The sequence below is a fragment of the Glycine soja genome, chromosome 10 (genome assembly GCF_004193775.1).
Source record: "Glycine soja cultivar W05 chromosome 10, ASM419377v2, whole genome shotgun sequence".
Lineage (NCBI taxonomy): Eukaryota > Viridiplantae > Streptophyta > Magnoliopsida > Fabales > Fabaceae > Glycine > Glycine soja.
The window spans coordinates 49,594,812-49,619,265 of record NC_041011.1 but is presented as its reverse complement, the minus strand read 5'-3'; the positions used below and the strand labels follow the sequence as shown (position 1 = coordinate 49,619,265).

The window sequence follows — 24,454 nt, the reverse complement described above, 5'->3', positions numbered from 1 at the left end:
AAATCCTTTGTTTTTGTTCTATTAGAAGTTATCCTCTTCCCAACGTTTAACCCTTAAAATCAATGCATGCATACCTTTTTTAAAATCTTATATGCAGGATAAAAGAGGAGTAAATGAAATCCCTAGGAGAGGGAGTTCTTTGGTGTTTTGCTTGGCTTGACTCCGATAAAAGAGGGGAGTAAATGGAATTATGTGGTGTTTTGGTTGGTTTGACTCCCTTTTTATAGTTGTTGATATTTTTTATATCTTTTTGATTTATTTTGCTTTCAATCATATCTCCATGAGACTTTTTTTCTTGTATTTTGGATATTTTCTCGATCTTTTTCTCTTTTAATCTTTCTTTTTCATATTTACAAGTCATAAATAAGAAAAATATTAATTCTTATTATTTAATACAAAAATAACTGCTAAATAAATATTTTCAAAGATATTTTTAATATATTTTTATTATTAAAATAATTCATATATATTTAGCCGTTATCAGTAAAAAAAAAAAAGTAAAATTTGTCGCACGGATAAACTAAATTGAGTAGAGTTTTAATTGGTGAGCAAAAATAATTTTGTGAAAACTTATTTGAAAGAAAATTTTACTAACCAAAATAAAATACAATAAAATCCCTTATAAAACAACGACCGGGAGGATATTTTTCTATACATGTTTTTTCTGTTGGGAAGTGTTCTTTTAGTCTTATTTTTATCTTTATTAAAGAAGAAGATACTTTATTGAAAAAAAAAATACTTTCCTTTCAATGGTGTATTCCATTCTTAATGTATAATTTTGTATTTATATTAATTAATTTTAATATTTTTTATTGGATTTTGATTTCTGTAATTTATTATGATTTGGATTTTGTTTTAATATGGATATATTTTTACAAGAAGAAAAAAGAATCTAGAATGAAAGGTAAAAGTTATATTTGCAAAAAAGATACGTACAATTTAATTAACAAATTGGTATAAGATTAACTCACAGTCAAAGAATTTAATTGTATTTTAAAAGAAAAAATAAAGACATGTGCTATCAAAATAAAGTAGCATAATAGACGCATGAAAATGTAAATCAAACATATGCTTAAGGATTCTTTTTCAAATCCTTTCAAAAGATTTTAATTTTTTTAATAATAAATTATTGATTTTATTTTAAAGCAATTATTCTTTGAAAAAAAAATGTCTAACTATATAATTATTACCTTTATAGTAGTATCTATTAAATAAAGTAAGATAAAATTAATAAAATAAGAAGATAATGTAGTCAAATAAATATTTAATATTTTAAAATTAAAAGTATTTATCCTTATAGATAACCCTAAAGTGATTCTTATTTTCAATTTTTTAACTATTATTTAAGGATAATTATTGTAAAATCAATTAAAATGCTATTAAAAATACTGTATAGATGTATTAATAACATTAAATATTATATTTTTAAAATAATTTTTATTTTTACTTTCTTAATCATTATGGATATGACAATGATTAATAAAATCCTTTTAAAATGAGGTGTAATTCAAACACACGTTTTATGGGCTAGGTTAAACAATCAATGAGATTGAGATCTTAATGGATGCTCAATTATTTAGGTATTTCGCCACAAGAATCGTTGTCATTGCATACCCTAGTCATGAATATTGGTTGCCAATAATTAGTGTGTTTGATTTTTTCTTTGCTTGAAATTTTTAAATAATATGATTTGTATAAAAGATTCGAGATTGCACATTTGCACGCCTTGCAATCTGATTAAGAGAGTTTCTACAAAGTGCAAATTGAGATAAATATGAATTAGAATTTAGAAAGCAGATCAAGTCTAACCTGGCGGTCGGCTTCATTCGTCCAAAAGTAGTTTTATATATATATATATATATATATATATATATATATATATATATATATATATATATATATATATTTTCCTATAGTTAATTTGACATTTCATAAAAAAAAACGTGAACAAAATGTAGAAACATTGAACCTTAAAAACTTGAACAAAATTTAGAAACATTGAACCTTTTTCCTCCTTTGTTATACTCGCGTGAAAACTTTCATCACGAAGTGGACATCGTTTTCTTGTATCATGCACATGAAGCCGAAGTAATACAGACACATACATTATTTTTCAGACGCTGTTGGAACATCAAGTCCTTCTAATGTCTCAGCCTTTGCATGAATGATGCAACTAAATAGTGAAACAGGACACAAATAAAAGATAATCTGAAAAGGAGAAATATGATGCTGGTTAATAGTGAACCCTCTTGCCTATTTAATGGCCAACTCATGTTTTCTTTCTTTTTTCTCATCATCTGTTTGAAAACTGTGTTATAGCTGGCTGGGTTTTCTAGTAGTAATGTCTATTGAATGTAGGAATCATTTTAATTTGTACAACACAATTACTCTGTGACACAAAGAAGGATTGTGTGATTCGTAGCAGTGTTGGTCTATTTGATTACATAGAAACATCATTTTTTTTAGAGGAGAGTCTGCAAATGTTGAGTATGTGGTGGATCTTATCAAATTTACATCTTGGTGGTGACAAACCGCCAAGACAAAAGGCTTTACTTTTTCCTTTCATGAATGGTTCATGAATTTTGTTGTTTTGCTTGCGAGCTTTGTAGTATCAAATTTGCAATTGGGTTTGAGAACCTCTTATATATTTACTTCAAATGTAACTTTAAGAGAGTTAATGAAAGGTAATGGAGAATCACTCTGTTATCTTTTATTAGCCTTTTTTTTTATCAACCCATTAGAGGTCAATTTTGAAAATTTTCATTGTAAAAAAAAAAAGTTTATATATAAACTTTTAAGACATTCTGCTGTACAGAAATTTATATTACAAGACATTTTTATGTACAGAAGTTTATATGAATTTTTAAGACATTAGCTTAAGAGATCTAGCTTCTCTAAAATAAGTAATTTACTTTAAGTAGCAAGGTGAGTAATTCTCGTTGTTGATAAAAATTCAATTATTGATATTACTGAGATATACATCACAAATCATGTATAGTCCCGAGTACAAAGTCTGAATTATCGAAATTGAAGGACAAGTAAAGAAGGCTTGTAAAGTGTAACTCACCCCCAATCACTTTCACTTGTTATGGAGGATGTCATTAAACTTAAAAGTAAAAATAATATGTAACAATTCATTCTAAGTTTCAACAACTAAACTTAAAAAAGAAAAAAACAATAATAAAACAACATTCGTGATACTTGCTTACAATCATGGAAATTTTTTTTAAAAAAAAAGACATTTAACAACAAAACAATAATTGCAACATCAATTTAAAATCATAAAACTTGAAAAGTACATCTCCAACAATAAAATATTAGATCTCCAACAGCAAAATTATTGTTCCTTGAGGGAGGAGAGTGAGAGATGAGTGTTAACTTTTTTAGTCTAAATATAGATTGAATGTAAGTATTATTATTTCACATAATCTTAAAATTATGTTATTAAATTAATAAGGGTGATTAGATTTGGTTTTGATCGGTTTTTTTGCCAAACCAAAAACTGAATCGAATCACATGATTTGAAAAAAACAAAAAATAAACCAAATCAATGATACCCTTCAATTCTTCTGTGGTTTACGATTTTTTGGATCAATTTTTTTATTTTACGTTCAATTTGGTTCCGTTCTCAACATTCTTACTTTCAATACTGTTTTTTCTTCCACGTTCCTTTCATGTAGCAGCAAATTGGAGATTGATTCTCTCTTGAATATTAATGCAAACAAGACAAAAATTATTTTTGACCCAATATCATGTCTTGGGTTGAAGGTGCGTGTGAAATTTAATTGAAAAGGATATGCTTATATATGGCTAATGGATGACAGTGGAGGAGTGCAAATACATATATGGCTGCTGCAGGTGTAACAGATGACAGAGAATTGTGGAGCGGGGTTGGGAGAGTTTAAGGATGAAGTGGTGTGGTTTCTATTTATTTCGGATGAAGTGGGAGAGGTTAAGGATGAAGTGGTGTGGTTTCTATTTATTTCGGATGAAGTGGGAGAGGTTAAGGATGAAGTGGTGTGGTTTCTATTTATTTCGGATGAAGTGGGAGAGTTTAAGGATGAAGTGGTGTGGTTTCTATTTATTTCGGATGAAGTGGGAGAGTTTAAGGATGAAGTGGTGTGGTTTCTATTTATTTCGGATGAAGTGGGAGAGGTTAAGGTCTGCATGTGGTTTGCTGTTATTGTTTCAGATGTCTTTTGGTGTGTTTGAATAGAATCAGAGTCTCAGGTTTAGATTGGTCTTTTATGGATCATGGCATACCTGAGAGGACGGAGTATGCTTTTATGTTTATACTTAGCATAGCTGTTCCAGAATAGTTAGGCTTTATAGGCCTTTCTGCACCTGTCTTTTATATTTTTAATCCGTTCAACATCACTTGAGGTGTTCTTTTTATAAAATAATTTCTTTGGCTTTATTAAAAAAACACTTAATTTCATTTTCACTAAAAAAAATATATTAAACAAAATGTTCAATCAAAATCTCTTGCCTTCTCTTCATCTCTCTTACTTTCTTTTGAATCAGGCAATCCCGAAATAATAATTGAACGGTTGGTTTGAATTAAAGATAATAAATTGATTAAATCTAACAAAAAAATTATAATTAAAAAACGTCATAGAGAAACAATTAGAAAAATCAGAAAAAGTATTTTTTTTTTACTCAAGTAATTAAAAAAAACACCCTAGAATAAGTAATTCCCTTCATTGATTAGAAAAATTAGTTGTGAAAATTATTCTCATGTTATAATTTTGACACAACTTACATAAGAAACAATTAAGTTGTTGCTCAAATTATAATTTGGGCTTTCCAAATGTAAGATCTAACAGCTACAGAATCTGGTTTCACAGTCCGTAGCATTCAGTGATAATCTTATATTTTTTTATTTTATTAACAACAAATATAATTTAAGGCTAATAAAAATTTCAGTATATCTCTTTGAGTAAAAGAGATTATAAATAATATATCTATATATATTTATAATTCAAAAAGTAATTTTATTTTACTATTTTATAACATTTTATTAATTATTATTATTATTTTTTCAAGATTTAATGTCACTTTTTAAATTCACTTTTAGTCCTTCATATTTTTTATTTTCCCTTAATAATGTTATACTTCGCTTTCAATTTTAAAATAATTAGTTTAATGATGATTTTCAAACTCCTACTATTTTTATTTTATTTTTTAAATTAAAAAACACATTAATTCCTAATCGTTCTCCCTTCCGAAACACCAAGAGCCACTGTAACCGTTGTACCCATCGTTGACGGTGCACACCACCGCAACCTTCACCCTCAAGACCACTCGCAAAATCGTCAAGTAGATCGATTCCTTTATAATACCTCCTTTACTACCCAAAATCACCACAGCAGCCCCCTGTCTACCAATCATTCTCATGGACAACGACAACAACTCCAACTTTAATATTGTCACCACGCTTGAGGAGATGGCAAAGAAGGAACCTAGGGTTCGGCGCGCCGTCCACAGTGGGTATAAGGGGTTAGGGTGGTTGTTGGTGTTTAGGGAAGAAGATAGGTTAGACATTAGGGTCTTTTTTATTTTTTTAAAGATAAAATTGTAAAATTGGTCTTACACTTAGTTTTATGAATCCTTGTAAGATTGGTCATGGGAGTCCAATTTGGACGTTGACAGTTAACCTTGTTGATTGTCATGTATCAATGTCACGTGTCAACATCTGAATAATTACATGTAAAGGTTTCATTCTTTGTAGGTAAAATTGTACTTTTGATCCTCCAGTTTTACTCTAATTTCGATTTTGGTTCCCTTATAATTTAATTCACACATTTTGTCCCTCAATTTTATAAATCTCTTTATAAATTCAGCCAAATTTCATTACTAGAGAAGTTTATTTCAAATTTCAAACAAAAATATCATTGTCATACATAGGCCACTTAAGCAGTCATATACACATAATATCGCATGGGGGAGCAAAAAAAGAAAAAAAAAAAAAGAGGGTTATTACATAACCTGTTAAAGTAAGAGATCTGAAAATTTCAAACTCAGGTTGAGATTCATGCGCCACTTTTCCAAATTGAACACCCCCGAAATTGAGAGAGAGACAAAGAGTGATTTTTCTCTAGGTTCCAAGTGAGTGAAAAACTTGCGATGAAAAAGAAGTGCAAGATTTATCAAGACTTACCATGTCTCTAGCACAAGTGGCTAAATCATTCAAAAGACTAATTTTGCAGAAACAATTTATAAAGGGATTTATAAAACTGAGGAACCAAATGTGTGAATTAAATTATATGGGGACTAAAATCAAAATTGGAGTAAAACTAGAGGATCAAAAGTGTAATTTTACCTAGAAAAAATGAAGTCTTTACATGAAACTACTCAGACGTTGACACGTGGCATTGACACGTGGTAGTCAACATCTAAGGTTAACGGTCAACATTCAAATCGGATTTTTAGGACCAATTTTACATGGATTTATAAAACTGGGGAACCAAATCTGTGAATTAAATTATAGGGGGGATCAAATCCGAAATTGAAGATAAATTGAAGGACCAAAAGTGTAATTTTGTCTTTTTAAAATAAAATAAAGATATGTTTTAAAATTATTGTTATATTAAATTAATTAATTTTAAATAAAATAAAATTTTAAAAAATATAAAGAATCAAAATATAAAAAAATTAATTTAATATACCAAAACAAAAATAAAAATAAATTTAATGGATTAAAAGTAACATTAATTTTTTTCAAATATAAATTAACTAGTTTAACATTATTATTTTTTCAAAATTAATTCTATTGAAATAAATAAATTATTAGTCGCTAAATAAACATTATATATATATATATATATCATTTTTCAAGTACAATTGTTGAAGCACATAAACTGTAAAATCTATTGCTTATACTTAATCAGACTTTGCACTTACGGAATGAATAGGTATATGCCATATGCTTCCCTAAATAAAAACGTATGGCATATGTGATAGGTATTTTTTTGTTTTCCGGATTAGATACTACAGTTCCTCAAGCCACTTGCGGGTGACTAATTTTGTTGATAAATATTTATTTTTATGTAGGTATTGGTATAGATTATCATTATTTGTTAAATGATTTAGTTGAGTTGATTGAATAAAAATGTTTAAGTTGTTATAAATTCTTTTATATTATCTTTTATTCCAACTGATAAAAAATCTACCATTATTTTATTGTTTCCATGTTATAGGGGGTATTTAGCTATTTAAACTGCAAGATGTTCTTTGTATGTGATGCAAGAGTATTGGACTAAATTCAAAATAATCAAATTCCTATGTATTGGGAATGTTATTTAGTGGAAAATTTTTCATTAAAAAAATCCATTTTAAGTTTATATAACTACTAGCAAGGTACTATCATATATTTTCTTTGTAACACTATTAAAGCTTCAAAACTAAACAAATACCATTCTACTAAATTTTATGTTAATTCATGAATAAATATAAACTCATTATAGTCATATAATCAAGCATAAATACTGTTTCTTTTTCTATGAAAATAATTCTAAAAAAGAGATGGTCTGTCAGTTTAAAATACATAAAAAAAAAATCTCTAAATTCAGAAAATGTTTATGAAGGATTTATATTTATTTCACTTTAAGAAAATAAGTATAAAATTATATCCGACCAGGAGACGGACCTATGTATAGTTAAGGGGTGCATATGTGAGAATCATAAGAATATATGTAGTATTGTTATTATTTTTTTTCTCCTACTACTTTCAATTTTTTAGTTGTCTTTAATTTTTGTCTTTTGTCGAATAGTTTCTTTCTTATGTTCTGTTATTTTTTATGTTTTATTTGGTTAAACATTTTATTTTATTTTAGAGTGTAAAATATGTTTTTATCTCCTCTAAAATTTTAAAGTTTGATTATAGTTCCACTTTTTTGTCTGTTTTTTGTTCTTTTGATTTTGAAATATACAACTATTATCTTTCAAAATGATTTAGACAAGATTTTATAGAAGAACAAAACGTAGATCAAATCATCAAATAGTTCTTTGAAAATGATCAATAGTGTACATTTCAAAATTATCGGGATAAAAAATAAACATAAAAAACAAATCCATTTCAAAAGTTTTAAAAGGACAAAAAAATATTTTACCTTGTTTTATTTTTGAAAAAAATATATAATTTGTCCTGCTGACGTCGGATCTGAATCCGTCACTGTATCTAACTATATATAAATGTTGTTTCCAATACCATTGATAAGTACTTAATAACAGAAGATAAAAACATCCATGCCATGAAATGAAATCTAACAATAAATTTGAGAAAATAATGAAGATTACACAACAGAGCAGGGTAATAACAAATATATCGAAAAATAGAATTTAAAAAAATTAAAATAATAAAAAGTGGCTGAGAAAAAGAAACATAAATGAGAGAAAGAAGCAGAAAGTTAATGAATTAATTACAGAACAAATTAGTGAAAATAACCATATCATCCTTAACCTCAAGAGAAATAAACGGGGCACCTCTTGTCCTTGTAAAGGGTCAAGAGGGAACCATCGGGTCCCACGCCCACATTACAGTTGGCGTGCATCGTGTGGCGCTTGCTGTCCCACGTGGATATCTTGAATCTGATCACAGATGTCAATTCCAAGCGGAACACCACGCTACCGTCAGCCCTATCGCTCTGGAACTCCGACCAGCGCTGACTACTAACGGTCAACGTCGCCCCACTAAGATCGCCGTCCACCTCCGTCGTGTTCTTGGGCTGCTGATAAAACGGGTAAAGTAACGGCTTGGACCCGATTTTCTGGTCCCGGTAATAAACGGCGCCGTCCATGGACTCGTAGTAAACCCCGATGTTCTGGTTGGAGTTTCGCGCGGATACTTTGAACGTTATGACGGCGTTTTCGAACCCGGAGTTTTGGGTCAGGCCCGGCAAGTTGAACTCCTGGATGTGGAACCTGGGCCTGTGGGGCCGGAGGCTGAGCCAGAGGATGAAGGTGATGAGGCCCACAATAAAAAGAAGGCCTAAGAAGGTAGCGCAGATCATCTTGGAGACGCGGGTTGTGAGGCTTTCGTGGACCCGGTGGACGTAGTACCGCATCGTGTGGTGCCGGTTCAGTTTCACGGGCTTCGGGTTGGAACCCTGCACGTGGTGAACGGGTATGTGGTCGTTGTTGTGCATTTTGGATTTGTGTGATGATCGGAGATGATGGATGAATAATATGAACGATGATCTTGAGCAACGAACTAGGTTTGTGTTCGTGGTTTTGTAGTGAAGTTGCAGAGGGGGGGGAGAGAAGAAGGAAAGAGCGGATTTTGAGTTTGGTGCATGGATGAAGAAAAGAATAAGACCTTTGTCCCTTGCGTTGCATGTCCTCGTAAGTAAGAAAAGAGAAGAAACAACAATTTCTTATTGTGCCTTTGTTATAGCTTTTGCCTTTTGTTTGCATCACGTTTGGGGAATCATAACTTACACCCTTGGACCTTGGTGTTACTTTTAAAGCCGCTACCCAAACAGTGTAAATCTAACGTATACCTTTAAAAGACTGGGAAAACAGCTAACATCATCAATCATCTAAAGTTATCACTTTCTTATCAACTTAATTACTTCCACTCAATCAAGATCCAAAGGTTTTATACTTTTATCCTTTAGATGATTTGTCGTCAGTGAAAACTAAATAGTTTTTGTTTAACTCTAGCTAGGCAAGTTCTAATTCTTGTTAACAAAAGGACTACGTAGGATTATATATGCAGTGATAGAGATCAGCAGCTTTTTTATAGCCAACGGTTAAAGAAGAATTAGTAAGGTTCTTTATCATGATCATGCATGCATATTGTCTAGAAAAGGATGATGGGTAATTATTCAGATAGGAATAGGGAATAAAGGTTTCGTATAATGTAACACAAGGTATATATACGAATTCTAGGTAAGGAGATCAAGTTCTGTATTTGGGAACCCATACATAATATTACTGATATACATATTATATGCACATTAATTTCGATCTCTAATTTTATTTTATATCATTGCCTAATTCCCAAGTCACCAAATAGATAGGGAATTTTGAAATCTATAACTAGTATATATTTTCCCTTACAATTTGATCTAGAGGAATAACTCATCTTAATACTCGGTGAAAAGATGAAAATATATGACATATGAGATTCAACCACCTGTTGGAAAACTCGTATGATTTTGGTATAAAATAATTGTGTAACAGGAAAAGGCATTAGATAGAATTATAAACATGCATATGTGACGTTCAAGATGTACAGTTATATTTACTGTCATAGCCTTAATTATAGGAACTTATAGGCATCATAAATTTATATCAAATTCAGACACATAACGACCAAAATTATTTCCTACTTTGTCTGCCAGAGCATGCTGGGGTTCGCCCGCTCAAACTCCCTCACACGGAGGTAAAATTGTTTCCAACATATCTTGTTTGGAGAGCGTATATGCTCCTCCTATTTTGTCATAAAAGACTACTAACAATATTATTTTTAAGCACTGTTTTGGACTTAGAACGCTGTTATAACTTGTAAGCCTTTTCGGAAGTAGTATACTTGCTTGGTTAAGCACTAAGCAGCATTCATATGTATAATTGAAAGGTTAAGTCTACAGGGTAGAAAATCACACGGACGAACCTCTTTTAAATTCTAATTAAGAAACATGCTCAAGTGATGTTATTGAGCCAATTTAATTTGGTGGGCCGAGAAAATATAAAATGAGGGCCTGGCCCATGAGCTGATGTCGAATTGGACTCGGACTTAACCCAATGTGTACACCAGGAAGTAAGCAACAGGAAGTGCAATAATAGCTACAAAATCGTTTGGTTGCTCTTTGAATTGAAGCTCCATTGTTTATAGTTCCAAAATCAATAGCTACAACATTTGTCTTTTTATGGACAAATATTAATTTGTTAGAATATTAGATTTATTAGCAGAGAAAATCAAACACATCATTTTTTTTTTCTTAATCATCCAACACATATTATATTTCTTAGCTACAAGTACAACATGTGTATAAAACACACATTTATGTCATAAATATATCAACAATATTAGCATTAAGGCATTATACCATTTTATTATGTGTATATAAATTGAGATAATTGGGTGTGCATAATCATCTTTGAATAAGAAATATATATTGACCTTATAATTTGTTGCTTGTCATGAACCTTTTTTTATCATGTCCTCTACTGTTTTTTTTTCTTTTTTTACTGGTCCTCTACTGTGGTTATTATATGATATAATATGCAAATAACCATGATCCTTGTTATTAATAAGATATTGTGAGGTTCATCTAAATTGTATTATGACCAAAACATTTTTATTTTTCACTTGATTACTTAATTATTACCAAGGAAAATTTAAATTTTTTTGAAACAACCGTCTGCATGTATATTAATTTGCAATACATAAAACAATATTAACACTGTGTGTCAAAAAAAATATTAACCTGTAGTGAAATATATTGTGACTAAAGGAAACTTTTTTCTTATCATCTAACACTATTATTAATCTGTAAAAAAAACACTATTATTACTTGAAATTCATTAAAAAAATTCACAAAATTATGAGTGAATTGAAACTTACTAATAAATAGCAAATGAAATTCACGCACAATTGACAATTTCAATTTTCAGGCGTCCAATTTATTTTAATCAATAATAAAATATTTAAAAGAAGTCTTGTTCGTTACTAGCATTACTGTTAATTAAAAGCCTGAATGATCCTCATGATTTCACCACCATAAAGGTTAGAGGAACGAATATCGATACGTTGGTAAACCAAAACGACTAAGAATGACCAACGGAGCAGAAAGATGGAAAATAAAATACCTATTATCGATGGAAATTTTATGAGTGCTATCGAACGTATAGATTACCATTGCATAAGAACAAACACATTTTAGTTTCTACTTTCTACACTTTTGTTGGTAAGTGCAATATACTACGGCTACATACAAAACATTCCTTTCAGTCCAGTATCCAATGCTTGTCATCAAGCATGTGCAAAATGGCCACATGGTATATTTTCTCTGTCAGGAATGTATTGGAAGTTTGTCACATTGTTATGAGTATGATTTTTATGACACCGCGAGATTGATTAAAGATAGACAATGAGTGGTTGGCTCAAACTTGTATGAAGAATGGTGTAAAACAAACAGATTTTTTTTTCCGGATAAATTTATTGGTTCAATATGAAATGTGAAAAGGCTTTATATTGTATATTCAACATATATCACATTACGATATTAAAATGTTGGTAGAAAGTGTGTGTTGGCCGTAGACACATGCACATTGAATGGAAGAGAAAAACAATTTCGTTTTGCTTTTAATTAATAATTTCTATTCTAGAATAAGGTTAATGTGATTGGGGAAGTGTAAAGAAAAAAGAGAAGAGTAAGAGATTGCATGTTCAAAATCCTCCATTAATATTTTTAACAAATCTAACCAACTAATATTTATCCATAAAAAAATTATTAATCTCTATAATAACTTAATTTTTAGCATGACTTATAAATTGTCGCTAGTAATAAAAAAATAATATTTGAATCTCATTATATCAAACATCTCATTGATATTTTTAATTTCTATCTTTCTATCACATAAAGTCATCTATCATACATATATTTTTCTCTTTATGTTTCTCTTGCTGTCAATAATAAATATTGGATGTTTATATATATTTTTTAGGATTTGACTTCTCTGTTATCCTTTTTCATATTATTCTTGAACTGTCCCGTTAAAATCATATTTTTGAGAGGATAACATAAAAGTTAAATCCTATTTTTTGAGAGGATATTATGGTGGAAATATAAATGAACAGCTACTTTAGCCACCTTAATTAGCTGCCCCATGCATGGCATACACAAAGTCTCTATTCTCTACTATTATTGAATCTTAATCCTTTCGTCTGTAAGCAAATTAATGTTCTGTTGTCAACTTTGTCATTTATCAAAATCGGGTTCACACATACGTTTGATTACTTAAAACTACGGGTTAAGAAACAAATCTGTCTCTAGTCATTGATTTAAAAGAATATATGGAGATCCTAAAGTGTAATCATTCCAGCCCTTTCGCTTTCACCCTTCTCGCAATACTAAGAACGATTAGTAATATCTTGCCCTTTTCTCTTTTGTCTATTTTGCTTGGTATGTATGGTCTCTAACAAAACCTCTTGTCCATGTTCATTAATTATGATGCAATTTAGACCATTGCTTGGAAGAGATGGACGTCTCAAGTTGTTCAATGAAACGAGATAACGTAATCAAGATAAGAGATGGGATTTAGGTTGGGAATGAAGCTTAACTGCTTGAGACATACAAATTATATACCGAGCTCAAAACTTAATTATGCAACTAGGACAACAATCAGTACCATTTTTTTCCCCTTTCTATTAGCAAACAATCACGTCATCGTCCCTTCCCGTATGATCACAATATATATTAAAAAATTATTGGTGGGTGATGAATATGTCATTATATTAATTGTGGAGTTTAAAGGAGGGGATATATGGTATCATTACCCGCACCCACCTTTGTTCTGTTTATAGTTATGGTCTTTTTGTTTATATAATCACGAACCATAGGAAATTTTATACATGGTTTTTCCTGATCAGTACAAAGGTATAGGAAAATTAATAGAATAACAATAGGATGTGGCAAGGAAAACACGGGGATAAGAAAGTGACCACAAAAACTTTTTAAGGTGGGATTTGAACCGACCAAATCGCAGAGCAAGATAATATATGTGTATAGCCAACCTTACTGTTCAAGAAATAACAAAAGAAAAGTGGTACTGTTGTATGTGGAGCTCACATGGAAAGCTTGAAGCAAAGAAAATCATACTTTGAAGAGTGGATTATTTGTGTAAATTATTTCCATGCGAAAGTATATATCCTTCGCATTCGTACTTTTCCATTGGCCTTAAACAATTTCCCATTTTATTGGGAATAACGCTAAAATATAGAAATTATAATAAAAGTGTGTCAATAATCTTTTTAACATTCCTTTTACTTTTAATTTCCAAAAAGGCTTATTAATTAAAGATACAGATAAGCGCAGCAAGTAAGGGAGATTAAAATATAGACTCTTTCTCTACATGGTTTGATACACTACAAATAAAGACCAGAAGAAAAAGAAGTTTGCATTGTCTTATTCTTATCCGCAAATTAAAATGGGTGAGAAGTAGCAACCTGCGCTGCGCAGGGGCGGTGGAGGAATGAGGATAGAAGACGAAACGAGTTTTGTGATTAAACGAACCTACTCTCAATTTGGTTTTACAGAATATGATAAGTATTTAAGAATTAGGACATTTTTATTTAGCTCGACTCTCGACGAATACTTATCTGATTATATAGAACTTAAAGAATCTAACAAATTAAAATTATAACGTTTTAAAATAAATTTGCAGTTTTCTAAATTCTTATTCAATTTGTCAGAAATTTGTTTTATGATAATTATTACATACTTATATTTTATATTCAATCAATTCTTGTTATTTTAAATTCTTTTATGATAATTTGTTTTAGCAGAGGTCGATATTAACAAAGTCGACACTATGGTTGCAGTAGTCAGGTCAACACTTATGTCAAATTGTCAACGTTAAGGGAGCCAATAATATTAACTTATTTTCTATCATTTTCTGTCTCATTTTTAGGTTGATGGTAATTTTTTTGCACTAACATTTTTAATTGTTATTGTTTTTTTTTTTTTAAAACCTTGTCCTAATAATCTATTTCAAAGCTTGACTTGATCAATTTATTTAAATGACTTATATACAGGTCAATAGACTTATAAGCATAAGTAGGCGTACGAACCAATAAATAATAGATAATAGGTATGTGAATTATATATATATATATATATATATATATATATATATATATTATGCACAGGACACAAGATATATGTTTATTTTTATATAACTAAATTTTATTTGTAATATATAAATTGTGTTATAATTAAATTTTGTTATAAGTAAACTTTTTTTAACACAGATCATATATTAAATTTGTGATAACAAATTTATATTATGATATTATCTATTGATTTTTAAAAAATTAAATTAAATTTAGAAATAAAAATAAAAATGATAAATGGAAAGAGGTGCATGATTAAAAAAAATTAAGTGTACATATAAAGATAAAATAAAATGATTTGAGATAGTATAAAAAATTGGACTACTAGTCAAATTAAATCAAATTTTAAATTAAAATAATTAAGAAAGTATATTTGAAAGAAATAAAAATTACAAATGCTCAATATTATATATATATATATATATATATATTTTGGTATGAAGTATTTATTAATTCTATCGATTATTAATTTTTATCGAAAAATTTACTTGATTACCTATATTGACTATGTCATACTTAGAATTCCTCACCATATATGATTAGGTCTTTAAGTACAAGAAAAAAATCCAACCCAAAAATAACCTCTATTCTCTAACTTAACATATCAAATAGTTTGTTCTACTACTTTATGTAGAACTCCTAGTATTGTCTCTCCTATCCATAATTGATGTTGATAATAACTTTCACTCTAATGATTCTGATACGTTTTAATATTTTTTTCCTACACAAACTAAGAACCCTAACCACGTGTTATATAAAATGACTTTTATTTTTAATTTTTTTTTTCACTTTAACTTAAAAGTAATTTTGAAGTCCTAACAAGTAACAATCCTAATTACATCATTATCTTATGTGAAAGAATCGCGATTTGCTAAAGGACAAAACAGAAAAATAGCATCATATAATTTTTCATCACGTGACCCGTGATATTAATCATCCTCTTCGTTAGTATTCAAAGTTGTGCCTTGTCTTTGTCAATGGATCATCGCAAGTTGCAAAATAAATAAAACAATTGCGTGATTAAGGGACACGTTATGAAAATGAAAGTGCCATGGCTTCGTAGCCGGGACCAATCCTTTCACTATTTCCACGCCACTATTCTGGCAAACCAACGTTTTAGCAAGTCGTCTCAACATATACTGTATCACAATTTCTCTTCACAGTTTAATATCTCTCATTATTTTATTTTTTTTCTGGAAGCATTATCGTACGCATTTAATTAACTTGTAATATCAGAGTTTTTATAACCGAAAATCTACATTTTGATTAAAATTAGATCGTACACATTTTTAGATATGGAATTCGAGTTGGATAATTATAATCTTTTTATTGTGGTAATACCTTAGAATGTATTAATGTAAAATACATTTCTTGTGATATGTTTAAAATATATATACATTTTATTGATTGAAATTTAATTAAACAATTAGTAGATAGTTGAAAAGCATGCTACCAATTTTTTGATTTCTTGATCATGCATATGGAAGAAAAAAGATTTTGTAATTAAGAGAAGTAAAATTTACTTTAATGATTTATACTTCAAAAAATTAGGTTGGTAGTTTTTGTCAATAGAAATACTTTGTTTTCAGAAAGAAAGAAAAAAAAATATTGTACTACAACTTACTAAAATAATGCCTTTCATAGACCTTCGCCCCTCCGTCTTGATATATATATATATATATATATATATATATATATATATATATATATATATATATATATATATTTCAAGTTATAATTAATCACTCAATTTTCCATAAGCTAGTGGAGTCTGTGCTTTCCAAATAAAACACGAGGCATTTATTAGTAGAGATTAATTAGTGTTTTTATTTATCTGTCACCACTCAAATGTGTCACATTATCACATACTAACAAAAATAATGTATTTCTTAAAAAAAACAAAAATAAGGTATATATGTTACTTTTACAATATTTTTATTCATCTAGTGGTTGTTGTTATAATATTTTTCTATTTTTTATCACATTAATATATTTCTTTTACCTATCATTTTGCTTGTTGTATATTTTATTGTAAACAAATAATACAAAATACAATTTCTTAAAAAGTACGAGAATTCATATATATATACAGAGAGAGAGAGAATAAAAAGCATATAAATTGAATATTATAAGCCTCATGGTCCCCTTCTGAAGGTAACTTTTTTTTTTTTGGCATTGATTCATGAGTAAATTAAAGTATGATATACTATATAACCATTTAATTCAAAAGAAAATCCTCATTGATATTAAATTCGATTATAATGTAAGAACCTACACATAGCAATTAATTTTTGAGTTATATTATTAGTTATCTTAAACTCACCGCAACAAACAACTTAACTAAATAATAAAAATATTTATGGTGATTGGATATTAATTTATATTTATTTATATCAATAACAAACGTGAAAACGTTGCTTAACTTGGCACACAAGTTTCACTGAAAACAGAAAAAAACGAATGTGGGCTTATTATGATTTTGTTGAAATGGGTGGCCTCCACTGCAACACATCTTATGGTTATCGTTTGCGTATTGCTATTTTCCTTTAGCATCACGTGGACTGGTAATCTGGGGTATCAACATAAACAGTTATCCAACAAAATTTCATATAATTGGATCACTTAAACATATTGATTAGTGTTTAATTTTTTTATTGTGTATGTTAAATAAAAGTGTTTATCAAAATATGCAAAATTTACTTAAAAAATATTTATATTTTAAAAATTTTAATCTTCAATGGTCAATTAAAATTATCCTTTATGCACGAATATATATATATATATATATATATATATATATATATATATATATATATATATATATATATATATATATATATATATATATATATAAAGCAGTTTGAGAACGAATAGTTTTAATAATTAACATCTACACACTTTTTCATTAGAAACTTGTAATCTAATGATTATCATGTGGGATTTTTTTATTATATTACTTGTGGTTATTTATATGCCATTTTTAAGAATTGATTATAATTTAATTAATTATTAACGTATGCTTAATTTTATTAGTTATCAAATTAAAATAATTTTCTTTTATTATCAATGAAAATTTTCTTGTAAAAAATCTTTAAAAAAATTGATGTCATACAAAAGACTTTTTTTAAATAAAAAAAAACCATATCAACAAAACCATAAAATACAATTTAGTTGAATTTAGATTAATACTTAATAATATATTTAAATTATCCGCATATTATTTTTGTATGTTATATATATATATATATATATATATATATATTAATTCCTGAAAACAGAATCAAATCCAATCGCGATTTGAAAGTACTCCTAACAAGTCCTTTTACGGGTTTCCCATCTGGTATCATCAACTTAATTTCAAGGTGTATAATAATTCTTTGATTTAAAAAATATGAAAAGACATGATTCGTAGAGAGAAAGACGAGTAGATGATACAGATAAGATTGGGAATAGCAACTGAATGAATACTGGAATTTTCGGACTCTTGAAAAGTTAATCATTTTTGCTTGGTTGGGGAAACATCTACATCTAATCCTTGGGATATACTGTATTTGCTTGCATTGTTGCCTTGACTAAAGTTATTTTACAATGTATACCAAAGTATACCATTCACCTAGAATGAAAAGGCTGAATCAACAACTATCAATTTAAAAGAATTTAAATTTTAAAGTAAAAGCAATTAGCATCGCTATCTAAAAATTATATATTAATTTTTTTAATTTGAAAAATATTTTTTACTCCTTCTACTTGAATTTAAGGATTAGATAATGAAATTTTTTATTAGAAATAAGAGACTTAAAAATATTATTTTTAAAAAAATTATATAATTAAAAATATACAATTTTTTTTTATCGGTGTAGCATTAATATAAAGTATTTATCATCTTTATTAATAATTAATCTTTTATAAAAAACTGACTAATCACTTTCAATCTATCCTTATAATTATTATTTTTTCATTCAGATTACTCTAATACTTACAATTTTTTACTTAGATACTGTATTCATGTTGAAATGGATACGTTATTCTCAGCTACCATGTTGCCCAATAGTCTTCCCCTGCTGAATGATGATTCAGCATGTTAGAATTGAAAGAAAAAAACGAGGTAAATTGGCGTTATCATTATCATAGTATGCAATGAATTTGAGTTGCTTAAGAATTTGATCTGATTATATGAAAAAAAATATTGTTTAAAATAAAAATCAAAACATATTATGAACTATGAAGTGAGGTTTGAAGTTAATTAATGAAATGTTGACATAGGCCTATCAATAAAAATAAAAAAATTGATGAAGTGGTCGAAATTTTGAGACTAAGATTGGTAATGGCAATGGACTGGGTTGGTCATGGATAGGAATTATTCCCTATCTATCTGTTAGAGGAATCTTGTGCTCGTTACGTTACTCTATTCTATCATCCGTTGAGTATCTGTTTCAAAAAATCTGTAAAAAATTTTACATTGGTGAATATTGATAGATACTTCAAATTTAAAATAAAAAAAAAAGATGATTTTCAGCATTAAGTAAAATTAGTAAATTAAAACCAAAAAACAAAAAGGAAACAATAATGCAATATATTAAACATGAAATAAATATTTGTTAAGTATAAATAAACATAAATTCAAAATACAAATAAAATTATAATATCTTAAAGCATAAGTTTAACATATAAAATGAATATATATATATATATATATATATATATATATATATATATGTGTGTAAAGGTATTTTTATAATTTTAGGGGTAACATGTATCCACATATCCACATATAAGATACTATAATACCTGTACCTTACCCATTAATAAACAGGTAAAAAAAACATTTGTATCCATAAGAATATTCATTTAAAGTATTTATCATTTATTTATGAAAATTTTATATATAGATATTAGCATATATAGACTTTTTTTTGTCATCCCTGCCTAAGATGAAAATCAAGATGGTCATATTTGAAAATGGCAAAATAGCCAAGTCTTAGATGAGATTAATTTGATATAAGTTTTTGAAATAAAGGAAAAGTTATTTCCAATTATCAACTTTTTATAGAGATAGATAGATAAATGTAAAAATCTAGTAAGCGGTGGCGGATCTAGAACTTTTAAGTTAGGGGCAATAATTTATTTAAAAAATAAAAATTTAATAATAAAAAATAAAATATTAATAAATATTAGATAAAATTACATTTTTGTCCTTCATTTTATCTCTAATTTCGAATTTTGTTCCTCGATAAAATTATTCACGAATTTTATCCTCGTATTTAGTCAAATCACGCAATGTTGGTCCCCTAACCTACAATTGGACGTTGATTATTATAAAGTAATGTTGACTGTCACGTGTCACGTTCTTATTGAATGATAATTGTTACATGTCATGTTCTGATTGGATGTCAACTCTATGAAAGATGAAATGCATTGTTGTTTTCATTAACCAATCAGAACATGACACGTGATTGTTATCATCTAATAAAAACATGACACGTGACCGCCGTTAATATTACATGTAACCGTCAATGTCCAATTGTGAACTGGGGGACTAACATTACATGATTTGATTTGATCAAATATGAAGACAAAAGAATAATTTTACCAGAGAAAAAAAAATCAAAATTAGAGATAAAATGGGAGACCAAATTTATAATTTTACCTAAATATTATTATGGAAAGGTAAAGAATTAGGAGCAAAGACCAAATATACAAATTTAGGAGGATAAAAATTAAGAAAAAAAATGAGGGAACGAATATGATTGCCTAAGTGTATATGGAATTTTTAGACTCTAAGGAGAAAATCTATAAGATCCCAGCATCTTATTATTTGCTGTTGAAATATTTGCACCAAATACCTTATAAAACTTATTATGCCTTGTCTTTACTGGACCTAACTTAACCTTCCAATTTTTATTTTATCAAACTCAATTTTTTTTCTGTATGAACGAACTTTAGCAACAATTAGTAAATAATTGAGTCTCTTAAGTATATTAATTGTGTTTCAATTCTTAGTGATGTGTATGAAAAATAATGTTATGAGAAGTAAAATTCACTATAATGATATTTGTGTCTCAAAAAGTTAACCTCTAATCGTCAACCAAGAGGTATCTTTGATACAAACAACAAAAACTCAAAATTTTCCTAAAGCCGACCAAATCCATGATCAACCTTATCAATGATACCTTAATATTCAGAAGAAGAAAAAATTAATTTAGGAAATTGGAAAAAAGTGCATGTATAATTGCTCTTATAAACCTATAAAAAATATTGAAATTTTATATTTTAATAATCAGTCATTAAGTTATGATTTAATTTTTGAATAGTTCTGTTAGAATTTTATTTCATTAATTTTTTAATTGATAAAATCAAGTTATTTGAGTTTTTTTTTAACTAAATAACTGTCAAATTTTGATTTTGATTTTTATTTCAAAATCTTCATAAAGTAATTTAATTCAACTGAAAAATATCATTTCACCTTATCCATACTGAAAAATGTTTGGCCTAACCAAATCAGAATTTGGCAGCTAACGGAAATTTTAGTTGAACAGATAGGGTTAACTGACTGACAGATGAGCAAGTATTGATCGGAAGTCAAAGAAATAGATTTTAAAGACAGAGGAATTGTTAAAGCATGATTAAGAATTTAGATTTTTTTTATGCGAGTTTTTTTTTAGTTACTAAAATTTTATTTGATGTTTTCATGCGTGTTCTTTTATAGATAAACTAATTTATAAAGATTAAATATAATTTTTAAGTAAATAGTAATATTTTATGAAAAAATTTAAATTTATTTATCAGTTCCTATATTATTTTTCTCTTACTATACTGTTTTTCGTTGTTTTACAATTGTTATTTAAATTGGTTTTTATATTTTTTTAAAACTCAATTTTTTAACATTTTTGTTTTTTTTCTTTTACCTTAAAATTTAAAAGTTTTAAAATTATTTTTTCACGTGATTCATTTTTAATATTGAAAAATTATCTCAAATCTTAACTATTTATGCACTAAGCCACTAACATTATTTTTAAAATTTATTAAAACTTATTTTTTTCTTAAATATAAATTGCTTATAGTTTTTAATTAAATTATAAAAACAAACATAATTGTAAGATAGTTAATTAGAGAATTCTCCATGCGATATTCACACCCTATAATATACAATATCATTAGTAGTCTCTCCATGTGATATCACGCCTTATTTAAAATTTAAAATTATGATACAATATTTTTTTATACGGTCAACTACTTACATATCATTATATTCATGTATAAAAATACATATCATTTTAAATATGATTTTCAAAATAATTGTTGAGATTTTTTAATATATATTAACTTGTTTTTTTTCTTAATTGTACTTTTTATCCCAATTATTTAATTTGGTGTGTTTTAGTTCAAACATTTATATTTTATTGTCCATCATTTTACTATTAACATAATTATACGTTTTACCTTTAATTTATTATTCTTTGGAAAAAATTTACCTCGATTTATTTTTTGACGAATTTAATTCCTAATTTTTTTGGAAAAATTTTATTTCCAACTTTTGTACTTATTAATGAATAAATTACCAATGATAAAATTTGTAAATTTCCTAAAAATTGGATAAAATGCATCAAATTAAAAAGTTAAGGATAAAATTCGTGAAAAATCAAAAGAGTTATAATAAAAAAAATGCAATTAAGCTTTATGTTTTTCTTAGGAGAAGTATGTTGGTAAGTTACAAATTTACAATTGTAATTTTCTTAAAATAAATACACCTAGGGTAGGGCGTAGCTTATTAACGTATTAGGCGCTTTGACTTTGTTTTATTTTTTTATATAATATAGTAGATTAATAAATTATAACTACAATTTTTTAATTGCTTATTACTAATTAATGTATTTCTTTAAATAATTACGTGGGAAAATGTTAGCAAATCTCACGATTATCATAAGATTTTTTTAAAATAAATTTACAACAATTTATAGTTGGCTAAATTATAATTTTGATCCCCAAATTTTCTAAATCTATGATTTTAGTCTCATTGATTGTTAATTGTAATATCTTGTCCTCTTAGTTTTATAAATTTGTAATTTTGGTTCCCCTATAGATTATTAACTAATAATTATAATTATTAGAGATATTAAAATAATTATAAATTAAATAAAAATTATTAATTATTAATTTTTTTAGTAAAAGACTATTAACTCTATCCTAATGTGATGTTATTATTGATGAAGTTGGTGCAATAGTAAAGATAAAAGAGATGTTTGTGCTATGAAAAATTAATATTAATAATTTTTTATTCAATTTTTTTAATAACTAATAATTTTGATTAATTTATAATTAACTTAATAACTCAATTAATCATGCTTATGTGTAAATAATCTATCAGGATGATCAAAAACATTAATTTATAAGATTAAGAGGACCAAATATTATAATTAAAATCTAAAAAAACCAAAATCATAAATTTAAAAAACTTTTACCACTTATAATTATAATTAGATGATGTAACTAATTTTCCAGTATCACTATATTTCAATGAAACCCATAAACAAAAACTCATTCCTAATGTGATGTAAAATTAATTCCACTATCAATGTTGACTTAGCTGCATTAATTTTGAAAGCTCGAGACTTTAATTACATGCAATTGAATTTGTCAAAGTTTACTGCTTTGATTATATATAAATGGTGAATATTAATAGTTCTCCTAATTAAGTTTTTCTGTAAAAAAAAATAGTTCTTCTAAGTTTCAGGTCTCATTGTGATTGTGTTTGTTAAACTACGTTACATGATCGGAATTCAGATTCTATTCTAAAGAAGACTATTAGAAAAAGTAGCTATTATTTTTGTTAGTAGATAAAAAATATCTTAAAAGAAACAATGGTGGGATTTTAAATGTTTTAAAATAATAAACACAAATTTCTGTTTACTACATGCGTATTTTTAAATTTAAGTAAATTTATAAGATAATATTAAGAGAAAATATTTTAATTTTTCTGTTGATCATGATACAAAGTAGTCATTGCTGGAAACAATTATTAATCTTTATCAAGGACCTCAAACATACATAAGAATTTTTCTTTTCACATGCTTTATTTTTCTCCCAAAATTTTAAATATATAAAATAAAATCGTTTAAAATGTGTACAGTATGATTAATTTAAGAGAATTCGAATTTCAAAATAAGAGCAATTAGTACACGTATTATTTTCCAAGGAAGGATAGACACAGATTAGGTTTCTTTAAAAAAATTCCTTACTATATAAAGGTAAATTGTTATAAAAAATTATAACAACAATAATAAATAATAACAACCAAAAAATTAAAATCCTTTAAAATATGTACAGTATGATTAAGTTAAAAGAATTCAGATTTCAAAATAAGAGCAATTAGTACACGTATTATTTTTCAAGGAAGGATAGACACAGATTAGGTTTCCTTATAAAAATTCTTTACTATATAAAGGTAAATTGTTATCCAAAATTATAACAACAATAATAAATAATAACAACCAAAACGGTTAAAAGGAGGATAAAGAATAAGTGCAAGGCGAATCCGATATGCTTGTAAAAGCTAAATTTTTTATTAGAGTAGTCTACTTAAAATGGTTGATTGAAACTATTTTCCTTAATCATATG

General features: G+C 27.3%; 1 protein-coding gene across 1 annotated transcript; it reads right to left on the bottom strand.

Moving 5' to 3' along the window:
* Positions 1-8,253: 8,253 nt before the first annotated feature.
* Positions 8,254-9,411, bottom strand: LOC114370686 (NDR1/HIN1-like protein 26). The gene has a single exon (XM_028328078.1). It carries the CDS (start codon positions 9,144-9,146, stop codon positions 8,463-8,465), a length of 684 nt encoding a protein of 227 aa, XP_028183879.1. The 5' UTR covers positions 9,147-9,411; the 3' UTR covers positions 8,254-8,462.
* Between the last annotated feature and the right edge of the window lie 15,043 nt (positions 9,412-24,454).